We start from the raw sequence: 25333 nt of genomic DNA, 5'->3' as shown, positions 1-25333 counted from the left end.
TGGGAAATTCATTTTTTATTAATTTCTTCATTCTTTTATCATTAACATGAAAAAATCTATTATCTCTAGAGCAGCCTGTGGCATGGAGCTACCTAATTTGGATTGATTCATTTTGTGAAGAATCACTTCCTTTTCTTTGCTCTGAATGGGCAAACTGTTGGCTTCATTTGTGCCCCACACATCTTGCATTGGTGAAGGCAGGAATCTCCTCCCTTTAGTCTCACCCCTATGTTCTAGACATTTTTGACACCTTTCCTATCTCCTTCTCTTTGTTTCTTTTCCAGGCTAAGTGAACTTATCTTACTCAGTTATTCCTCACTGATGAGTCAATCCAAAAGTCCTGATAAACCTTTTGTCCTTGTCTGTACTTTTCCAAGTTCTTTGGGACACATGCTCTCTGAGACTACAGGCTCACCAGAAATTTAGATACAAAGCTATATTAATGACATCTATTTCCTTCAGCTGCTGCTAAGAATTTCTAACATCCCATTTGCTTTTTTTGGCACTCAACGCACACTACACAAATGTGCATACAGCTATCATGAAACAAGATCCCATTTGAGAGAGATTATCATTTCCACAGAGAACAACAATTTATTAATGAAACTGGAATTATTCCCCTCCTCCCACAGTATGTACTGCTTTCCATCAGATTTCGTGTCTTATTTTAGTTCTGTTTCATAATGTTTTTCCCATTTTTTTCCATCTAGCTTTTGTTTTTAGTAGCTTAATTTGAAAAGCAAACACTTCCCTGGATACTCTCACACTTTCCAAGATAATTTATGATGACATTAAACAACATAGGCCCCAGCCAAATCCTTACTGATGCTGAATCATAGTGTCGAGGATGAAACATAGTAATGTTTTTTCAGTGGTCAATTAAGACTTTTCACAAAAATAGGAGTGAATGATCCATCTATTACTGGAAATCTATTTTTTTAGCAAGGAGTAGCAAGGTTTTAATGGCATAACACTATCAATCATTGATAACAGAATCAATAACAACTCTAACTTACATGTTCAGGGACTGACAGCTAAAATAAATACAATGCACACAAGATAATAATTTTTATAATTACAACTGATGCTAGAAGACAGGAATTCTTTTGCAAGTTTGCTTTGTTCTTTACACACCTTTTCCCCTTATTATAAATACAAGAATAACTACTGCACACAGCTATTTAGACAAAAGCCATTGTATATATGTATTTATGCATTTATGAAACACAATCTTCTCCAGGGGAAAATTAAATTTATCTAGTTATTGAAAATTAAAACTAATGTAGTTTTAATTTTAGTATGTGGCAATGTTAGTGGACATTGTGTTCTCTCATTAGTATATCTTTCAGCTTTTCTCCTCCCTTTTTCCCTTTTTGTGAGATCAGCCCCTGGGCTGGGAGGGCGAGGGACATGTCACCCAGCAGTGTGGATATAATCACCTTTCTCCTTAGTCACCCTCTCCTGCCCATAGGGCACATGTATCACTGCCATGCAGCAGTCATAGAACACATGCATCTGGTACTGCGCAGTGAACTACATCAAGGAAATCATCTTAGAGTTATTTTGGAGTTTTTTAAAAAAATACTGGAAGGAAAAGGATAATTTTGCACCAGAATGTTTTTATTCTTTATATCATCTTCCTCCCTTAGAAACAGCATCATCTGTTTCTAAGAGTCTGCAAATGCCTCTACAAGGCATTTGGATTATTTCGGATTTTATAATCTCCATTTAGATTGGCTAAATGATAAGTAAGTGATAACAGGGAGAAAACTATACCATAGTGTTCCTGTTACAAAATTATTAACCACTACGGGGCATCTAATAAATATTTGGTTATTTTTATATATTAAGTCCTCAGTTTTAATCTTGTCCCATTCCACTTTCTTTGTTAAGACCTTTTATGACTTTTCATGTTGAGTTTTCTGCATTCTTTCCTGGCTAGAAAAATATGTAATCTACTCTGTTTTATGAAATAATTATTATGTAATAAAGGTTAGGCTCATTTATGAAAGACAATTCATTTCACTAACTTGTGTAGAAAATATAAGCAAGATTTTGGGTACACAAGGTCTATTTGAATCAGGAAGAGAAGCTGTGGAGTTCTAAGCTGTTGTTAACTCTGTTAATTCCTCAGAATTTAATAGGATATATAACAGATCCTATGCAAGAAATAAGTTGATTGTAACTTTTGCACCACAGTGGATATCAGATACAGGGAGACAGAAAGAAGGATTAGGGAATGTCTGTCCCTAGAGGGAGAAGAGAGACGGGTCATGTAGAGCCTGTGGGACATGAGGCATTGCTGGGAGGGAGGGAAACAGTCATTGCCATAAAGCCAATATTTGCTCCAAGTCCACTGCTTTCTATGCCATATAACAGAAATTGTGGTTTCATATATCACCATCAGAAGAGCAGGGGGTTTTTCACTTTAGGACACCTGCTGTTAAAACATTTTCAGGCCCCTAAATCACAAACTATTTTATGTAATGGCAGCACTTGACAAGACTGCCAATCCCAATCATTTCTGTTTATGACTTGCACACAAGGATGTTAACTGCAGTGACTGAAGATGAGATAACCTTTTAATTTGCTAGCTTCTCCTATATGGTGGTGCTGGACAGCTGATAGGAAATTATTCTTTCTTTTTCTTATTAAGCATGTTTTATTAATGATTGATTCTAGCGGTGGGGTTTTGAGTTTGTTTTATGGAGGGTTTTTTTGGTTTTTGTTTGCTTGCTTGTTTGTGGGTTTCTTTGGGTTTTGTTGGTTAGTTTTTTTGGGGGGGGTTGTTTCAGGATATTTTTAATTTTGTTTGAAAAAATGAATTTAGGTTTTAATTCTGTTGCATTCTGTTTCATGCTCATACTTTGGCTTTGAATTTCGATTTTTCATGGTGATTTTTCATGTTATGTTTTCAAACATGCATTTTATAGAGAAAAATTAATCACAGAATCACAGCATATTCTGAATTGGATGGGACCCACAAGGAACTTTGAGTCCTTGCCTGCACAGAACAGCTTCAAGGGCCACACCATGTGCCTGAGAGCACTGGCCAAATCTCCTTGAACTCTGTCAGGCTGATGCTGTGACCACTTCCCTGGGCAGCCTGTTCAAGTGCCTGAACACCCTCTGGGTGAAGAACGCTTTCCTGATTTACAGCCTAAAGCTCTCCTGACACAACCTCAGGCCATTCCCTTGGGCCCTCTCACTGGTCACCAGAGAGAAGAGATCAGTGCCTGCCCCTCCTCTTCCCCTCATGAGGAACTTGTAACTGCAATGGGGTCTCCCATCAGTCTCCTCTTGTCCAGGAGGAGGCTGAAAAGACCCAGTGTCCTCAGCTGCTCCTCGTACCTCTACTCAAGGTCTTCACCTTCCTCGTGGCCTTTCTTTGGATACTCCCTAATAATTTAATGTCTTTCTTACTTTGTGGCACCCAAACCTGCTCCCAGCACTCGAGGTGAGGCCGCCCCAGCTCAGAGCAGAGCAGGACAATCCCCTCCCTTGCCCAGCTGGCCATGCTGTGCCTGATGCCCCAGGACAGGGCTGGCCCTCCTGGCTGCCAGGGCACTGCTGGCTCATGTTCAACTTGGCATTGACCAGGACCCCCAGGTCCCTTTCCACAGTTCCGTTTCTCATTGAAAACTGTATAAATATCCAAATTATATAAATATGCATATTTTCACAATTATTTTAGTAGAATTATAAATTATTTATATTTCTAAAAGTTGCAGTTTAATTTTCTTTCCCAATTACTGTTTTAATGCCAAATCTGCATCCCACTACAATGAGCAAAGGAAATAAAAAAGTCCCTATTGTGAAAAAAGTTATCCATCTCATAGATATGAAATCCTGAGCTTTAATCTAGTCTCCAGTCACTTAGCAGTTCCTTAATATTTCTATAATTTCTTGTTTTCCTGCTGAAAATTTATACTTTTGTAGCACATTTGAGGCATTATAGTATCTCATTTTTTTTAAACATCTTGTATGTCGCAGTAATCACAAATTTTATTCAATTTCTGAACCATCTTGTTATTTCAGTTTACACATAATTAGCCAGATACAGGAATGGCTCCAGATATTTAATACTTTCCCACATTTTGCTGTTTGGCAAATTCTATTTAATTTATTACTTGGCATTCTGATGATTTTCCAGAAAGAAGGTCCCATGATCCCAGCTGAGTTTTAATTGATGGTCCAATGTTTCACTAATTATAAATTCAGCTTGCATTGCTGACATACAGAATACATGCCCATGTGTGATCTGACTATCAACAACAATATGTCTACCAGGTGAATCAGAAATTCTCAGCCAAACTCCATATTTAGGTCAAAAAGAAAAAAAAAATCTTCAAATTTTCTTGGATTAAAGGAGAACAAAATGTTTTGATTTGTCAGTTCTCCTCAAGTCCTTTGAAGAATTTCTAAATATTTTTTAAAGTATCTTTTCCCATATTTTCCTGTTTAAATAAACTTTCTGCCCAAGTGAAGCCATTTATACAGAAGCATTCCAAATAAAACTAGAATATGTGAAAGATTTTTCTTTAGCAGTTTAATTTCTACAAGCTCATTTGTGTTTCTCCACCTATGTTGGCAACAAAATTTCAGACACGCAAGCACCATTAGCACCCTACACTCAGCTGTGTTGGGAGGTCTTGTGAGACTCAGTCATTCATTCTAACAGGACCATTTCCACAGCCTCTGGATCTTCTACAGGGATCACTGAATCCTTGCATAGCACAGCCTGTTAAATTTTAGAGTTTGAAATATTTCACTCTGTGACCTCCTTAGCTGTTCAGAACAATAACCTCAACATTTTACATCCTCTAAAATGTGGGTGACAGCTCAAGAAGTTGATCCTTCCCTTTTATTTTGCTCTTGCCTTGCCCTGATCTCACTCTTTTTCCTCTCTCACGCAATCAGTGAAAACCTAGTCCTTCCTTTTTATTTTTTCCTAGCTTCAAATACCTCATATAATTTTCATCAATGTAAGGACCACAGGCAAGAGATCTTACTACTACTACGCTCCTAATTTACCTGCTATGAGCTACTGAAGCAAATCAATAAACAAAGTGAAGCCACTAGATCAATAATAAACATTCTGTTGCAAGTTGTTCATCTCTGCTGCATGTCTTTGTACACCTTGTAAAAAGGTTAGTTTCCAGGAGTAAACATTAAATGCAAGTCTGGCTCGCTCATGGGGGTTTTGTGTTTCCATGGTTCCATTTCCTTCTCACACTTTCATGTGCAAGTGTCAAAATTACTTTGTGTCTCACATACTCTATGCAATATACAGGATGCAAAGCTTTTAAAGTCATCACTTTTTTCACCAGACAGACATAAGTGGGAGAGACAAAGGTCTCAGCTCAACAGAGCAAGAAAAGTAATGCAGAATTCTGATACCAGTTCTGATTCCTCTTACACCTTTTTTACCATTTATTTTCTCCTCATCAGTTTCCTTGTCTGTTATAAATTGTGACAGTGCTTTTTCTTGAGTATGTGCACGGCATAAACTCCATAAGCCAATTTAGTAAGCCAGGTTAATATGATCATGCCTGATTGCTCTTTAAATTACTATCTAAAGACCATTAGGGCCCAACAAGATTTCACTTTGATGTCAGCAGACAGAGGTGAGTATATGTTCGATGTACTGAACAAGCTCATTCTTATACATAGCATATCTTTCATATTAAAATCACACAGAATGAGTAACTCTGATGTCCTGCATCATGGGAGTCAATTAATACATTACTAGCAGCATTCCCTGAAACAATTTTCATCTCCTTGATGATGGCACTGTGCAAATGTCTAATGGAAATAATACACAGCTATCTCTAATATTGTTAGTTCTGTTTTGGGAATGGAATCTGATAAATTACAAAAAAACATTTTGACAACTTTAAATGAAATATTATTGTGATCATATTACTAGAAATCTAGTAGAAATACAATTTTTAAAGGTGAGTTTAATCTGGGTACATTTATGAACAGATTTAAGTGGTTTTTTTCCCTTCAAAGGGCAGGAGTTTTCAAATTCACTGCATGTATTTCTTTTCCTTAAATTTTAGTTTTTCTTTCAAGTTAACTCAGTGCTTATGAATAATGCCAAAATGACAGCCACTGCTCTGTAAAATTGTTTGTCTGAACAGATTCAAATAAAGCAGTGCATAATTTCCTTTACAGACTGCCCTGTCATGCAGACACTCACCCAAGAGGGAAAATAACTGTAAAAAGAGAACATGTATTCAGAAGTACCTGTTGATTTAAGCCTAATGGAAGGTGGTCAACATTAATTCCATCATATTAAAAATTATCCACTAAAAAGTACATAAATAAATTCTATGCTTATATTTCAGATGCAGAAGATAAATGATAAGGTTTTGAAAAAGCATGCTGCTCTACTCATAGATGTAGAGCTCTGCTTCCTCCAAATCAGCACTCTTTCTGCCTTGATATATGGGCAAACCTTTGAAGATGATGAGGTTTACTCAGGACAGAGTCAGATGAAAAATACCATATTGTTACATTACCCTGCACTGCCATAGAACAGTCGTGAGTATTAAATTTTTCAGCATCCTTTTCTTAACAAAAAAGATCTGTAGTTGTTTGTGTGTGAGCATGCATTAATTTGACAGAGGTTTAAACAACAAACTTGTAAAACATAGGTTATTAATTGGCAGAAAAATATCTGGTAAGCTGAGGTTCTGGGATTTTTGTTGGACTTTTTTGTTGGTTGGTTGGGGGCTTTTGGGGTTTTTTGTGGTTTTTATTTTTGTTGTTCTTTTGTTGTTTGTTTTTTTTTTTTTTTTTTAATTTTATTTTCTTTGGTTTTTTGTTTGCTTTTTTTTTTTTTTTTTTCTATTTTTGCTACACTGGAAAATAGAAGAGAAATGTCCACTACACTGAAGAGGACTGTGAAATCTTTTCCTATGCACTCAGTACAGTCTGCATCCAGTACAAATACCATATGCCTGTCTCTGCAAACTTGAGGACATATGGCAAAAAGATTCTCACTGAAAGCAATTGTGCAGGTGTGCAACACAAGAAAGATAAGATGCATTTACACACTAGGAATGCAAAGACATATAAAGGGAAAATGCCTTATGCAGCACAACCAAAACCTTTGCTAGTATTGTCTTGACCATGTTGTTCTCTTGAACTTTCATTTTATTTTGCTACCTCTGTATGTCACTGTTGAAACACAGCAATAAAGAAAGGTGATGGACATATTTGTAGTGCTGGTGGGGCTGCACCCCCTTCAGCTACCCTTGCATAAGGGCAATTAAAACTGCTGCCTTGTTTGTGGGTGTAAACTGTGCTGGAACTTTTTTATGCTCAAGGACTTGATCCTCTGGTGATTTCTGTCACCATTCACTGACACAAAAAAATAAGCATAAAATTTTTGTCTTCATCTGCACCTGCTGTTTTTGCCTGGTTTCTGGAGTTTCCAAATATCAGGAAAACAAGTAAAGCACTGCAGAGTAAATGAGCAAGCCTTATTTTACTCCCAGCACCCTGTCCATTTTCATGGGTTGCATGGTAATATCATACATTAATTTTACTTTTTAGACTAGATCTGCTTAATGAACATTGAGCAAAGAAGGTTATCCTTTGTTATTAATCTAATGGATTTTTATTCTTCTTCCAGATTATGCGAGCAGATTCCCAAACTTTAATAAACAAGTTAAATGCTTTTAATGTGTAAGCTTCAGCCACTATTTCAAAATCACCACCTGTAAGCTAAACTAATCCCCATCAGTTTGTAAACTGTATTTTGATTTGCAACCTGACATTCCTTGAGATTGTCATTTAAAAACAGACATGAAAGGAATTACATGTCCTGGCTGATAACAGAATACATTATTTCTGTAAATCGGTGTTCTCTTACAAAAGGGATGCAAAATTAGCTAGTCACCCTCAACTGTCAGCTGATTTAATAGATACATTAAAATCCTATTTATAAATTACTGGACATTATTAGTGCAATAGTTCTATAACAAGTAATATAAATGTCGATGCACAGGTGTCCTGATAGCATGGCTAGAAGAAGATAAAACCCTTGTGATTTCAGGTCACATGAAACATCCTGCACTTTATAATATACTTATTACTACTTTAAAATATATAACAGAAACATTATAAAAATAATTAAATTGAAAATAAATGCTATTGGAATAAAGATGTAATTTTGCTGAGTCGTTTGATTCTGCAGATTTATTTCTGCAATCAATCCAGAACTCAACTGCATTTAACATCTTAAAAATTTTATGTGATTTTAAAAAATTGCATGTGATCTAAAGATACTCATTAGTGACTGTTAGATATATATTAGTATGCTGACAATGGTTTGAATTTATGTGAAGTTTTGCTTTTGCTATTTAAAAGCACAATTTCTAGAAGGAACTTCTCTCTCTCAGTGTTATACCTGCATTGAGAGTTTTGTGGAAAATAAGGGGAAAACACCAACATCTCCATCTTGGTTTTGTTTATTTGTTTGTGTTCGTTTTTTTGTAGGAGATTTGGAAATTATGACATAGAAAGACTGGCAGGGTTTGTTGGGTTTTTTCAGATAAAGGAAATAGTTAATATAGATAAAACAAATTGTGATAAACATCAAAATAAACATTGTCGAGGAAAGTTGTTACCTAGATTTAATTGCTCTCCTCTAGAAGCAGATGTTTTGACATATAAAAAGGGGTTTGACTTTTTGGCTTTCCTCATACTTGAAAAGTGTTGCAGAATTTGTAACAGTTCCAAAAAGTCTTAAGAGGTAAAAATATTCCAGATGAATCTGTAATAAGTGTTAGTCTTAATGAAAATATTCCATTTGTTTTAAGTTGCTTATAAGGTTAATGTCAGTGGAGCAAAAACAGGACAAAGGAAGAAGCTGACTCATTAGTACCTTGACAATAGTCAATTTTGTGCAAAAGTTACATTTTTTTGGCAGTCTAGAACTGACCCTAAATGACTACCAAAAAAAACTTACACAAAGGAATAAAGACTAATGAAAATATAGTGATGCATCAGTAAAATCTGTCTTTTGACATTAAAGGCACAGCAGTCACATTGATTGTGCTACAGCACCAAATGTGATGAGAGTCCTTGCTGGCATCTTCAGCGAGGTGCCAGAACAAAGGTATGTCTTAGAGAAAGTGTAACTTGTGCCCACTGGATATCACAAATATGATTTTTTTTCCATTATATGGTCCCCCTTTCTTCAGACTTACTCACTGTATTAACTTTGTGATACAAACACACTACTTTGCAAATTGCTTTGACCAATACATTTTAGGGCTTAACACAAATGTCTTCACATGCAATATCCAAGTACATTTTTGGCTGCTGTGCTAAAAAAATATTGTGTTTTATTTCCACATCCTCAGAATATTTTTCTGGAAGAGTAGGAGGAAAAATTAATTTTCTGTTGATTTATTTATATTTAGGGAATAAAAAAGTTTTTCCACTTGTACACTGAAAAAAAAAAGTTCACAATAGTATTAAAGTAAAAACTGAAACATGATGACTCATTTTTACAGTAGGTGAATTTGAAACCTTGCTGTCTAGGGAAGTGGTATTTAGGGACTCAGGAAAGAAATTCCTGACTTGTTATTTTCACTGAGTAAAGTCCTTTACTTAAAATTATACACAGCATCCAATTATACACTCTGCTAAGATTTTCTTCAGGTATCCTTTGCAGCTTTCCTATCTGAAAACTCTAAATTCACCACCCCCACAACCATCAAACAGTTTTATGTCAATTACTTACCCCCTCTTACAGAAACAGTGGACATACAATGAGAGAGGGAATTGCAAAAATTCTCTGCGGGTATGATTGTGCATGTCTACACACAGTATAAAAGCTGTAGTGCAGGACTTTGAATTATGAAGCAATAAAACATATTAGAAATACTTGAAAACAATCTGAAAAATCAGAAATAAAAGTAAATGGTTCTGAGACATGAGACAAGAGACCAAAAATGATGTGTCTTCATTAGCTGAAAATGGACTTGGAATAATCATATCAATCACAGGAATAATTGCTCATTATGGGCATAAGATTTAAAATTTATATCTTATCGCTTGATATCAGTAAAATGTTGCTAAAACTCAAATATGCTATCACAGTCGTTTCAATTAAAATTAGTGGTGAAATACAGATTTATATGAGAACTCTCTTATTTTGTTTTTTCTTATATTATTGTTGTTTCTGTTGTATTTGTTTAATATGAAAAGCAAGAATAGGGAAATAAACATACAAAGACAGAAAGTATATAGTGGCTACAGGACAGGCTGGATGGTAAAAGCAATGAGCAAAGGGAACTACTGCCGGTAGATTTGTCCCACCAGAAACAGGTACACATTTATAATATATTATATTCTCTGTATCATTTGAACTTTCAAAGAAATAGTAAAAAATTACCTTTCCCACATACTGAGGTTCAGAGCCCATGTACTCCTCCAGCACAAAAAATTGATTCCACACCCAGCCTCGTTTGACTCGCTGGGCAGATGATCTCCTCCCTGGCACTGGGACAACATTTTCTCTTGGCTGTGCTTCCAAAATCTCTTGTGCTTGTGGGTGCAGTGGTGTTAGGAGACCTCCATCGAACAGGACCCAGAGAAGGAGGGATAAGCAGTTCCTTGTGAGCATTGGCAATGGCTTCCCTACCGCAAGTAATAAAAACTCCAGCACTTAATGCCGAGCACAGGAATCCAGGTTTGAGGTGTCTGTGGCCTTCACCACTTAGCTTCTGATTTTATTGCAGAAATGCTAATGCAGGCATTAATCCTCCTGATGACAAGGTATTTGCCGCAATAAATTCCATCTATAGGGACCTATAAAAGAGATTTACATGCAACATCAAATTACATAGGATTACACTGAAGCATTCATCAAATTTCTCACACCTAGTTAGTTTCTAGAGACAGAGAAAAATATTAAGAATCATAGTTTAAAAGAGATTTCTATTTTCATTGTAGCACTGAGCTGATCTAGAACATTGTTTAGTTATTACCTCATTCTTCCTCTGCTTAGCATTACCTTTGTGTCTGTCTGAGACAGGGCTGTAGCCTTTGTTTTAGGATCAGTTATGAAACAGTTTCCCATCAGTGATATCAAAAATGTTTACTCATTTATTTTTAGCTTTACTCAAATTTTACTCAAAAATATTTTACTCAAAAAAGATTTACAAAAAAATACTGGAGAACAGGAGATCCACTCTTTCACCCTGTGAAAGAGCAAGAACTTTTGCTCACTTTCTCTGCCACAAAAGCCTCTTCAGGTCTTCTCTGCAGTGTTCTTGTTGCCAGGTATAAAAAAAAAATAACTGCCTGTAGGACTTAAGATAGATGCATTTTACATTTTAAAAACAAAATACAATTTATAGCACTATGGACATCACCACTTTGTTAGAGTCATATTGTGTCATTGATTTTTAAGCATAGGTTTCTAGGAAATCAATAGAGTTCTGCTTAAAAAGCAATGACATTATATGTACCTCAGAAAAGAAGAATAATAAATTACTTAACCATATATATTTTTCCTTTTCACATACTGCCAGAGGTTGTATTTCCCTTATGAATAATATTATTACTATCCATAACAATAAATAGCATAGAAATTCCTATTTGTTGGGTGCATGCTGATATATTTAAATAGAAAGGATTTATAATCAGGAACCTGGAAGTCTTAAAAAAGGAAAAAACAAAAACACTCTAGAAGAATAACTGCACTTCCTATGCTAAATTTAGGGTGAAATTTTCTGTTCTGATTTGAAAGGCTATGTTTGAGGTCTTAGTAAAAAAGTAAAAAACCTGGTGAAAGGTATCTACTGAGTGTTTTAATTCTAACTTCAGAAAGGATAAAAGATGAGGAAAGAACTCCTGTCTGCTCAGAATCCTTTAAATAAAAGTTTTTCTAAGTTATGTTCATGACATTTCAATGTTTATCATTTACAGCAGGATAATATTTTGTGCAATGAGTACAAACTTCTTACTTGCACAATCATTCGTAATCTGTGAATTTTATTCCAGCAAAGGAACCTTAAGACATGAGCCAACCACAACAGAGATCTGCATTCAATATATTTGGTATGAATTTATTTTTTACTGAACAGTTCAGATGTGGTTTTCTGCTTTCAATGTATTCAGTGGTATATAACATCACATTCAGACTGTGTTCATCCATAATTCTGTTCCAAGATTTCCAAACTTTTTTGCCTCTCCTGATCCATGGTTGCAGAGTGCATGCCTTGTTTTTATGACAAAATCATAATAATCATGAAACATAGCAAAAATTAAAACCAATCAACTCAACATATCCTTTTGAATTGCCCAGATGTAGATGGGAGGTGGAAAAAAATCTTAAAAAAAAAAGGGTGGGATAGTCTGCAGTGCTTCAGAAATGCCAAAATCTTGTTGTAGTCAATTTAATTGCCATACCACTTCTCTTTGTTCAGAAGACTCTGTACATTGCATTTCTCCCAGCAGAGCTCTGCCTCCGGCCATGTCTGTCAGTCAGGGAGCTTTTAAAATGTTATACAGCACCAAAAGTAATGCAAAGAGATTGAAAGGCTTCAATGAAAGGAGAGCAATTCCCCCTCGGCTGGAAGGTTAGTAACCAAGTGCAAGACACAGAGCACTTTAACCTCTTCTCCATTGGTATCCCAGACAGCCTCCCAGAATGCCTACTGCAGAGTCAGGAAAGAGCAATGCCAGTGCTTGCTTCATTTCCTACAGCTTCAAAAAGATGATAAATGGGAGGGTCAGAGAAAAAATGGGAGGCTAATGGATGTTGCAGTACAGGATTGTAGCACAGATGCCCTCATCAGCTGCCAAAGAGTTCAACGTGAAGAATTTCTTTCAATTTTTCTTTTTTTAATATTTTATTTTTTCTTCTGTTTTTTAATTTAAACCTCAGCAAGGCAAATAATTGAAACTCTCATACTTTGGCCCTTGAAAGAATCACTCCAGCTTGCTGATCTGTGACATTTGTGCCGTAGGAAACTGAGGCTGAAGGTTCTCCCCCAGTAGCTTCTTCTTCCCCATAATTCATTGCTGGCTTTGTAGGAGGCTTTGTCTGATAGAATATACTTTAGAGCACCATTGGAACTTGTACAGGTATTCAAAGGCTAATATATATGTCTTATTCTTTAAGTCTGTTCTTATTGTTTTGCATTTTTTTTAAGCTATGTCAAAACCTGTCTTAGTGCTTTTATATTGTCAAATACTCATTGGTCCCTTATGTACCTTTGATCAGAAAACTCCTAAGACAAGTAGGAGAAAAGGATTTAGAAATCCACTCAGAACAATTAACCATAAGGAAGGCACTATATTTCCTAAAAATTTAGGGTATTATTTCCAGTGATGCTCATGAAGGAATACTTATCCAGTGAGATAGTTGTGAACAGACATGCACCCTCGTTGCATCTCTTTCCTATATATTACAGAAGTACAGATGGTCAGATTTTTCTTACATCTTGGGGGTTTTCACTATTAGCTCATGCTACTCATTTCTTCAAACAATCTTGTAAGGATTTAAGTAGCATTATGCATGATCTAATTAACCCATAGAGATACAAAGGGACACCCTGTATGAATTTAGCCCCACATATGCTTTTATAACCTGTGATTATGTTTATTCATTTCCCCAGTTTGATAAAGGGAAGTAAAAGACCCAAAAGCAAGCATGGACAGTCTGTTAATACACAATTATTAAGAAATCTTGATCATATTTACTGTGTCCCCCAAACTGCAGGCTTAGAAACTCATGAAATGCAAATGATGAATAAAATATCACTACTAAAATTATTTATTGGGAATGACAAAATACAGTATAAATGGTGCTCCTGCAAGAATTTTGATTCTGACCTGGGCTATACTGCCATTAATCTAAACAGCCTGAGCAAAGAAATGCTTTTGGAATACAAAACTGATGCATGCCATTGCTGCTGCAACAACCCTTTATCACTGGTACTGCAGACACAAATCACCTCACCACGCTTGGCAAAGGTTATCCCTTGTAGAGAGAACAGTCATAGATCCTCTGCAATCACTCGTATGCACATAAGGCCTCACGTAGAGAAGTATTTGAAAAGAAACTTTAAATGATCTTTGATCTTGTCATGGTTTAATGCCAGCCAGCAACTCAGCCCCACCCAGCTGCTCACTCACTCATGCCCAGTGAAGAAGAGAATCAAAAAGATAAAAGTGAGGAAACTCATGGGTTGAACTAAAGACAGTTTGATAGATAAAGCAAAAGCTGCAAATGCAAGGAAAGGAAATAAGTTCATTTTCTCCCTTCCCATTGGCAGGCAGATTTTCCATCATCCTCAGAAAAGCAGAGCTCCAAAATACATAGTGGTGTCTTGGGAAAGAAAATGCCATCACTTCAAGCATTCCAACTTTTCTTCTACTTCTCCCCTGCCGGCCAGCTCTATATGCTGTCCATGATGCCATATGGTCTGGAATATTCCTTTAGTCAGCTTGGATCAGCTGTCCTGGCTGTCTCCCCTCCCAGCTTCTTGTGCACACACAGCCTCTTCACTGGTGAACTGGGATGAGCTGCAGAAAAGGCTGTGCCTAGGTAAGCAGTGCTCAACAATAGCTAAAACATCCCCACGCTATCTACACTGTTTTCAGGGAAATTCACAGCACAGCCTCATGCTTGGCTATTATGAAGAAAATTAATTCTATCCCAGCCAAAACCAGTGCAGGCCTGCATGATGTATCTACTTGCATCCGACCACAGATGCATTGCTGTCACACACAGACAAGCAGGAAACACTAAAGCTCCATGATGCACTCAAAATTGTCATCAGTCCAGCAAGGCTGGTAATTGAACCTCCATGAATGGAGGCAAATTGCCTACTGACAAAGTATCCATTATGCACTGATGGTGGGAACATTTCTGCAGCCACCTTTACCATAAATCTATCAGCACAGAGAATGCTTTAGCTCCTGTGAAATAAGAGCTAATGTAGAGCAGCCATCTTCCTATGCATAAAGAGGTTTGAAAAATCTTGGCAAAGCTGTAAAATGGTTGATCATGCCAGCAGGAAAGTCAGATAACATCTGCAACTATGGATATGCTGTAACAGCTGACCATGTAATCTTGTTTCTCTGCAATACCTTGCAATAAGAAAATAAAGCAGCAGGAAAAACCAGTCAATGGTTTTTGTATCTATTACAATTATCTCCTTAAGTATTTGAGATGACATATCTTCTGGTTAAAGAACAAGTAAAAGAATATGATAAATCTTTCTCTGAGTTTAGACAAATCAGTTGGGTGGATATCCTCAAAGTTATTTAATTAAACAAATCCAATTAGATTAGACTGTAAATTACCATATTTCTTTTTGAGTTTGACTTTCCTGAGCTTCACAACCTATCTAGATACTTTGTAAATAAAGCAATTCTTCCTTTTTCGCCTGGTCTTTTTAGTTAGTGTGGGAACAATTTGGTAATATCAAAAGAGACATTAGGAGAGAGATTACAAGTAAAGAGATTACAAGTCACAAACTAGAAAAGACTTTAATTCTCAATCTGCACAACCCACAAGTCAAAAAATTTTTAACAGATTAAGCAGGTCCCACCTCTGCAGCTACTATAACAACTTGGCAAGAATAACATCTGGAATCCATGCCAGGTCACTGTCATGGAGAAAAAATAATATCAGTGTTTCTACCTGCTGGAGTCTTAACATCATCCAAACCACTTATTCCTTTACCTCCCTTTGTGTGAGATTCAATAAACTGTATAAATTGTCCTAGTTTAACATCTGTCAGCAACCAAGCACCACACAGCTGCTCACTCACTCCCTCAGCCAGGAGGACGGGGGCAAGAGAACTGGAAGAATAAAAGTGGAAAAACTTGTGGGTTCAGATAAGAACAGTTTAAAATCTGAAATATCATTAAAATATTAAAAATATTAATAACAATAATAATCATATTGCTATGAAAAGTAAAATAATTGAGTGAGAGAAGTAAACTCCAATAAATACAAATGAAAATAATTGGGCACCAGCAGTGAATCGATGCCCAGCCAGTCCCCAAGCAGCAGCTCCCAACCTTCCCCCTAAGTTATGTGTGCATAACTCCATATGGTATGGAACATTTCTTTGGTCCTTTGGGGTCAGCTCTCCTGGCTGTGTCCCCTCCCAGATTCTTGTGCATCCCCACATGTGTGCTGGTGTACAGTAAATGTCTTTTACTCTGTGTGAGCACAGATCAGTGATCAATAAAATATCCCTGTGTTATCAATGCTGTTTCCAGCACAAAGCCAAAACCACTGCCCCATACCAGCAACTGTGAAGAGAATTAACTCTGTCCCAGCCAAAAACAGGACAGAAGCCTAGGCTGGCTCTCTGGCTGTTTGGACTGAATCCTCACAAGGCTGAAAATCTGAATCTCAGTCCCATTACTTCAGAGGTTGTTTATATGAAATTGCTGATTGAGAGAGGGAACAGAAACCAAAATCACCTAAGCTATTCCCAAATATTCTGTAGATAAGTGATAAGAGCATTCTGATTGAATGTGAGAAATATATGAAGAAAATACACATATGGAATCTAAATCTTGGTATTTCTGGAAGATGTATGTCATCATACAGACAAGAATTATACTCTGTAGACTACTACACAAGAAATAGATGGAAGCATTTCTCCTGCAATAAAGTGATTTTAGCTCGCTTTTGTTAAATTCTATTAAAAAGCCCCCAAGTCCTACTATTTATTGTTTAATATTTTGCTTATTATAAACTTGCTAATAATTCAACTTGACAAGAATTATATCAGTTGGGTTAAGGCTCTGATTTTTGGATTTGACTGCCAAAGCCACTTCCTCTCCCTATTCGATTGTCCTGTGCAGAGATGTATTTTGTATACTAGTTAAGAGATCAATTCTGATGATAGTTGTGCCTACAGAGTAACATCATCTATGAATCTGGACTACTCTATTGAGTTTTAACTGGCATAAAACCAAAGTGAGATGAGAATGATGTCCTCCACCTTTGAGTGCAATTGTCCTTGTAAGCACATTCACGGGAAGGCTGCCACAAAGATATATTACAGCACAAAAAATGTGTGATATATTCTATCAATACCCAGTAAACACATTTATAAAATGTCTAACATTGGAGAAGAGTCTAATTATGTCTGGCATTTCTAAGCCTTGCAATAATAAAATTATTATAGCTTCACAGATATGCTTTAATAATTGGCTTTCTAGTGTATAAAAAAGTGATGACTTTAGGGAGTTTGGTAAAATAACAAAATCAAATGCTACAAACTTCCAAAAATGGTGTAGTTTTACAATGCTGAAGCTTATAGAAAAACTAGTGAAGAAGTGCAATGTAAAAACATTCTGAGTGCAAAATAATTAACTGGTTCTGCATGCAACTATTTACACATATTGTGTCAATTTTGTCATCTTTAGTAATATTTACAGGACATCGTTTATGACTGAGCCATCATCCTCTACCAGGGAAATTATCACTTTTAAATTCACAAACATGCATAAGAATATGAGGGAAATAATTGTTAAAAAAAAAAAAAAAAAAAAGGATTGGAACTTTCATTATAAAGTGTAACTACATCAGTAAATGCAGAAGTCTCCATTGCTCATTGAACTATTCAAAGTTAACTCAGGTAAAAAGAAATTTCACTTTCACTCTAGGTTAATAATGTATATTTTGCTGAGATTCAAATTCAGGCCAGTACTACTCTGTAAATGCTTAATGCAACTCTAGAGTTTAGTCATCAGCTAAAAGAAAGAAACAGACTGGCTCCAAAAAGAACAAAGTTTCCTTTACAGATATGGTCAGATGATGAAGTAGTGTCATCAATTTCATTTTTATTCTGTCTTGTGGCATGTTTGACTCAGAAAAGTCCTGTGGTCAATCTATACCTACTTTGTCAATGATCTAGAATCTTTATTTTTGATAAATTACAAACATTTTCATTTCTGCTAGGAATCTGTCAATGCCAATGCTAAAGCATGGACAATCAGGAAACAATCCTTCATTCTACTGTCGTCCCACACTTTTTGAATAAATATATGAGATGGGGGAAAGGAGGGAAAGGGAAATAAATCAAAACATTTCAACACATTAGCAATATATGTAAAGAAATAATTGACAAATGTGAGGCTGCAGCTCAAATATAGTTATAAATTTATATGTAATATGAGATATCGAAATGGATGAGAGCATATTTCAGTGTACTCTTTAACATTATTTTCTTAATCCTGGGATATTTCTGTTTTTCTGAACCTGCCAAAAATTCTATCAGATTGCAAACATACTTTAGTGAAGATGTCATTATTAAAAAATTTTCTGCTATTGGTCAGAACCTGATTATAAGAAATTTGAAACTATTTATTATAGTTTCTGGTGTCAGAAGGACTAAAAAATTATACTAAATTACAAAACTAACCCAAAGATAGAAATTTTGAAATGAGATCTTGCAGGCATTTGTTTGGGTGTTGTGTATATGGTGGTGCAATTCTTGCTTAATACCAACTTGATGTACAACCTTAGACATTTAATATTGAAAAATGGATCTCCTCTTGCAATTTCTGTATTCATTATTGCAATTTCTGTAAAGTAGATTTAAATGTCCTTGTCTCCAACAACATAGAATCAAAAGGTATTTCATTCCCAATATTCCTTTCTGTAGTAGATATGGAAATCCATAGTCCCACTTTTAGACTTTCAGTCTTCTGAAAGGTTAATAGAATTGTTCTAACAGCACTGAATTATACAATTTCAGAGGACGATACCATCCTCTGGAAAACATGACAGACAGCAGTTGTGCCCAAAAGGTTTGTAGCCATGATTCTTGTGAATTTTAACAGGCAGTCCCAGACACAACAGGAGTGAGAGATAACCCATCAGTTTTCTGACCTATGAGAATATCAGCTCAGATCTCTCAGCACTCTGGAGTCACCCACTTTATTCTGGACTTTCTTCAATGCTAAGCAAAAAATAACTCTTATGCTTGGTAATTTATGTCTTCACAACTTATTTTGGCTTGTTTTCACCCTAGCTATATTTACTGGTAAGACTATGATTCTTTTCTGATCATCGAGGAATGAGAAAAAAAAAAAAAAAAAGAACCAAAACCAAAACTTTCATGGATTTTAAAATATCAGAAATAGTAATGTTAGGGCTTCTATTTTGATTCTTTAAAAGTTTTGTTTGTTTTGCCCAGCATTACTGCATAGGAATATAAGGTCATTAGAGCAACTAAGGCAGGCTCTAGTTAGATGAGCAACTGCTACTCTAACTAGAGAATAAAGCCATCTACAAATAACTTCAGCCAAAGTAATCCTCATTTGTATTTTATTTTTCAAAACTGGATTTGTTTCATGAAGACTTGCCAAGTATCAAAGTTGTGTGTGAATAGCTGTGTCTATCTTCAAGAAACCTTTCACTCAAGTAAAACCCTCTACTTGCCAGTCAATGTGGAAGTGCTCCCAAACTAAGTCAGTGATTAAACTCAGAGATGCTAACTAAAAGCAGCCAGGAGACATTTTGTGTACAATTTCTAAAAGAAGATTAGATAATATTTGTGCCTCACTTTCATCTGAATAGATCCTCATGTCTCTTGTGTACGATTGCTCATTTCCCAAATTCAAGAGTAATGAATTGAGTAATTCTGTAACAGGTGCCTGCTGTGAATTTCAGCAATTACAGCAAGCACAGACAATAGATGAGGTGGTGCACAAGGAAATAAAGTGACACTCACTACTGCAGCTCCGTCTGTCTTGTCTAGAGAAATAAATGCAAATCTTACTAATGAAAATAATTTTCCTTTTAAATTCTTCCCTGCCTTTCTAAATTTCTAATTAAAAGGACAAGAAAATAGTGTATAGAAAAGAAACATGTCTTGTCATCTGTGTAACACTCACACTCAACAACATAAATTATTGGTACTTTTTTTTCCCATTTGGTACATGTCTTGGATCTTTATTAACTGGTGTGAATATATTTTCATAGTGTCATTCACAAACGTATCTGCTACAATTAAAGAAATTAAAGGCAAATATAATTTTCGGTCTGTTTCATTGTTCATACATACATGCCCAATCCCACAGATTCAAAGAATACACAGGAAATAGACAAATTTAAATATGAAATGCAAAATCTCATCAATTCTCGCAAGCTTATAATTTCAAAAGCACTTTTTTTTTAAAACAAATTTCCATAAAGAGTCATAAACCATTTTCAGTTAGCACTGATTTAACTTAGAATAGAAACCATTTCATCTTACTATGTTTCACCCTTAACACCCTGCTTTGAATGGCTTCAATAATTAAATGAGTATTAATTAAAACAAAGCACATATTTTCATAAACTATTACAGTCAACATCCTCATTCTTTAGGAAAGGTAGTGGTTACTTTTTCTTTTTTGTTTGCAACTTAAGCAAGGTTTTTCCTTTATTTTGGTCTGAGCTTCTTCCATGCTACAGTAAAAATGCAACTGTATAGTGGCTAGATGGTTTATGATTTATGTAACTTACCTCAAGACATGTAATGAGCAGCTTGTTTATTGCATATATTGCATATTTTATTTTTTTATAATAAACATAAACTTGTCTAGTTATTTCAGTCTGCAAAACTGTGGTTTAGATAGGAAATCAATAGTGTCTTTTTAAGGTTAAGCTCAGTGAAATGAAGTGCTGAAATAGTCCTGATGAAATTGCACCTCAGCTGAACCTAGAAAGATCAGCATTATGGCAAGAGGATAATGTCATACCTGCAGTATTATAGATTGCAGCCAATCAATCAGACATATTGTAATCACTAAGGGCACTGTCCTGTAGTACTAAAAAAATGCCTTCAGGTCTCAAGGTAGAAAGATTGACACATTTAGTCTGGAGTAACCTAAATCAAATATTTCCCTAAGACTAGTGAATTAACCTTACTAGAGGACACAGCCCAGAGACACACGTTTTGTCCTGGTATAAACGGAGGACTGGGCCTAAGACTAAGCTGTAAGGAAGGCTTAGGAAGGCTTTTTCACCAAGGAATTTGGTGGAAAAAAAAAGGTATTTCCCTCCATGCAACCTCTGATCTGTGGTCGAATGTGACCCACTGTGTGGCTCCTCTAACTGCAGAATCACAGAAACACAGAAAGGCTGAGATTTAATGAGACTTCTGGAGTTCATCTGGTTCAAATGCCCAGCTCAGTCTGGGTCAGCTACAAGAAGCAGCTGTAGCTACATAGGCAAGACAAGTTTTTCTACAGATGGAGACTACACAACCCCACTGGGTGACCTGTTTCAGTGGCCTGGCCATTCTTCAAGTTTTTGATCCTCTTCACTGTCCACCTAACTTCACCAGTTTCTCTATGAGATTGTTTTGCAGCCAATGTGAAAAGCTGTTTTAAAGACTACATTCACTACACTCCCTTCACCCACCAAGCCAATTGCCTCATTAGAGAAGCTAGCAGGTTGGTTAAGCATGATTTCTCCTTTGTAAATCTATACTGACTTCTCTCAGCTGCCTTCTTCTCCTTCATGTATTTTGAAATTGTTTCCAGGCTTTAAAGGGCTTGATAATTTTCCTGAGGATCTAGGTGAAGTTGATGCCTTAGGATTTGTGCATGTCCTGATTGCTTAAGTGCTCCCAACCTGGTCCTCCATCACTGAGAGCAAATCTTCTTTGGTCTGTACATTAACAGCAGGTACGTCCTGTTTTCCTGGAATTTCAAAGCCTCAACCACAAGTGCTATGAACAAGTCTCTTCATGAAGATAGCTTTTGTTGTTTACACTAAGACAGTAAGTGAGCCAAAATAAGCCCAATTATTTTTCAAACCCTCTTCACTTCCCTCTAGGAAAGGAACCTTTGAAAGTCCCAAGGACTTTTAGAGAAGATTATTGTTAATTTTTCAATTAAATTCCCAATTTCTTCCTTATAAATGACGGAGTCTCTTATTATTTTTATTAGTTTCTACATTTGTTAACATGGAAACCCAAAATATAGGTATGTATTATGTGTTCCTAAATAAAGTACTCTGATTTTTCAGAAACAGTGTGGAATTGAAATGCCTGTTGAGACCCTTAAAACGCTTTCAAGAAACAAGTCATATTCTGTACTCTAAAGAATTGCAAGCAAATAGCAATACACATGTTGATACTCAACTCATATTAAATACACTAAATAAAAGTTGTTTGAAAGACAACATTTTAATGTAGTGGACAAAAAGAGGAGCTCACCTATGACATCTAAAATATTTATACTGATTTTTTTTTGCATGAAGATCTAAATTTTAATGGTAAGGGGTCACACTTTACCATAAACATAATGAACAAAATTTTTGGATTTTTAATGAAAAAAATCTTGTTCAGTGACAACTTTTACCTGGAAAATTTTCATATATAAGTAAAGACAACTCAATTTGCACAGCAAGCTTTAAAAAATACATCTGTAAATTAATTTCTTTCTATCTCTAACACTTTAAAAATTTACTGTTTCCTATATTTCTTTAACAGAAATAGTAAAAACAATTCTCATCACATTATGACAGATCATTCAGATATATAAAGAGAATAATTAATTCACCATAAGATCAAGTATTTGCTTTGAAGAGTTTTATAAGATATTAAAAGCAATTGATGATATAAAAGACAGGAAAATCTTATTGGTTATGCAAATTCCAACTGAAATGCTTTTATAACTTTACCTCACTTTAGGTAAAACTCTCTCTAATGTTAGAGCTTTTGCAATTCCTGGGAGAGTTTTATTCCCAGAAAGAGTCTTATCTTCCATTTCAAAAAGAACAAAACGAATTCTTTGGTTTTATCCCTTTTTGATACACATACATATTGTTATATGGTTTGTGGCAATAAATAGCATTTAAACCCAAACCCTGCAACTTGGAAATGGAATAAAGTTGTACTTTATAGATTATATAAAAAGTCACTATTGGCTTTACTACTCCTTTGTTTTTTCAGACAAAGCATAATGCAGCAAACTCCTGTGACTGAGAATTTTCCATTGATTCACCACTTGCAACTCTTCTGTTTCTCATGATCTGCTAAACCACCAGATGTGTTTCCCCTGTTCACCTGCCAGTTCAGACCAAGAGACAGAATTTCAGGTGAGGACCAAAGGAAGAGAGAAACCAGACAGGAGCCCATCAGACACACCTCTCACCTGATGTGTGTGAAATAGAATCTCTTTTTAGCAGTCCAAAACCTGGACTGGCACTAAGATCACAAACTTGAGACCATTAACTATGTTTTGATATTGCTGAAGAAGGGGGCTATCCTTCTACTTTTGTTTGAGGTTTCTACAGAATTTATTTGCATAAAAATGGAAGGTGCAGAAACAAATCTAATGTCCCCTAAGGAAACAAGAAGGAATAACAAGGTTCCAAAATTCAGATTTGTCATTAGCACAGAATGAGCTACTCATTCTCTAGGATACATAACCCCCAAAACCATAAAGTACTATGCCCTCTGAAGGCTCTTCCTAGCTCAGTAAAAAAGGCTGTAATTCTCTGTTACCTGTGATAGCCATCATTATGGTATTCAAGCATCACTAATTATAATTAAATATTTAACTAGTTAGCATCTGCAGCAATAGTTGGCAGCCTGGCTGGGCAGCAGCACACAATCAGAGCAGAAAGAATTGTTCTGATTATTTCTTAATAAGGTAGCTGAAATGGCTCTCAGCTAATCAATGAAAAAGACTGATTTACTCAGCCCTTGTTCAGAAACAAGCTGAATAATAGTTTTGCAAATGAGAGTTTTCAGACAGGTTACAAAGACTTTAATATTTTGCTATTACTGAGAAATAATCACACTACAGTTACATAAGAAAACCTGCAGATGAGGTGCAGGGAATTTCTAATTGCCCCTAAATCCATAGATGAGTGTCAGCAACTGTGCAACATCCCAGTTGTCATACTGGCTCAAGTTACAAAAATTAGGAACAAGATACTGCAGCAGCATTCCAGCATGTCAACACATCAATCAAGTCACCCCTTTATTGCTCACTAATTAATCACCTTCCCCATCTCACTCTCTTTGCTGTTGTTTTTTCTCTTCACCAATTTTAGAAACAGTATTTAGAAGAGAGCAAAGGGAAGAGAGAGGAGATGAGACTTTGTCATTAAAATGCAACAGCATGTTAAAACAAGACATTGAGTTTTTAGTTAGAGACATGAATTAGAGGTGTGCTTCAGAGGTCATGTGTGCTGAGTACTCTGAAAACTAGGGCAAGCTTTGGATACATATTAGCATAGGGCACCATATATCCTTTCATGATCAATTTGTATAGAAGTTGGATTACATGCCAAGTTAAAACTCAGAATTTTTTTCCTTGTGGGAGTAATGGAAAAAATTACAGCATCCTCGACGATTTAGTTCACGTGTCTCCTATTTGATGTGATCTCTGAAACAGAGAGACCAAACTGTTACCAATCTGATTTTGAAGAGCACTCGATTTTTCAAGAATCTGCAGCAAATCTAAGATTTTAACTGTCTTTCCACTTATGACAGGCAACAAAGTTTCATCTCCCACACATCCCTTTTGTTTTGCAAAGATTAAGCATTTAAACACCTAAAAAACAAATAAAAAGAAGTAAATTTTTCTCAGAGCAAAGCCAAAACCAACTATTGCAATGTCTCCTATTGACTTTTTTCTTCTCCTAGGAAATCAAGGTAAAACTCTCAGGTCTCTAAGTTTCTTCAACTTATTTCAAAAGTAATATAATTTTCAGTCATTCTTATGATACCAAAACAAAGCTTTCATGACAACTACATTTGCTTTTGTCTGCAGGCCAAAAGATCAGGACAGCAAATAGCCCTTTATTTTATATTCTATTCATGTATTCTATGTGTATACATGCATAAATAGTAAGACACACAGAGATATGCTAATATACCAAAGAAAAATGAAAGTTTATTCACTACAGGCATGCCTAAGAGTGGTAAATTTGCAGAAAAACACCAAATATATTTTCTGCTGAATAACATGAATTAATCTTCCAATACAATGCAAAAAATCCTTTCCACACCTAGTTTTCCTAAAGAAAAAAGCATTCCTGAAGGACATTGCCACTAATATGTCTTCCTCAAATGTTTTCAAGGGGCTGTTACCCTTCCCATATTGTATGGGCTCCAAGAAAGTTGCTGTTTGCCATTAAAAAAAGAAAAAAAAGTAGGCATTTGATATATCTTCCATTTTCTACAAAGGGAAGTGGTCCAGTGCTTAGAAGTGAAAAAAAGCAAATTAAATATATTCTTCTGCTGAAAAAAAAATTCCAAATATAATGCATTATCCCAAAGAGTATAACCTCCCTTCACAAAATTCAAATGCATTTTCT

At 35.7% G+C, this 25333-nt stretch overlaps 1 protein-coding gene across 3 annotated transcripts in view; it reads right to left on the bottom strand.

The window, feature by feature from the left end:
• The window catches only part of CDH12 (cadherin 12), a 532349-nt gene that overhangs the window by 145949 nt on the left and 361067 nt on the right, over positions 1–25333 (bottom strand). For all 3 annotated transcript variants that reach the window (XM_063162441.1, XM_063162433.1, XM_063162424.1), the window contains one exon: positions 10418–10833. In XM_063162441.1, coding sequence (XP_063018511.1) covers positions 10418–10648 — 231 coding nt within the window. In that variant the 5' untranslated portion in view covers positions 10649–10833. The remainder of the gene's footprint in view (positions 1–10417; positions 10834–25333) is intronic.

This window comes from Melospiza melodia, chromosome 1, assembly GCF_035770615.1.
Source record: "Melospiza melodia melodia isolate bMelMel2 chromosome 1, bMelMel2.pri, whole genome shotgun sequence".
Classification (NCBI taxonomy): Eukaryota; Metazoa; Chordata; class Aves; order Passeriformes; family Passerellidae; genus Melospiza; species Melospiza melodia.
This window is presented reverse-complemented; position numbering and strand designations above follow the sequence as displayed.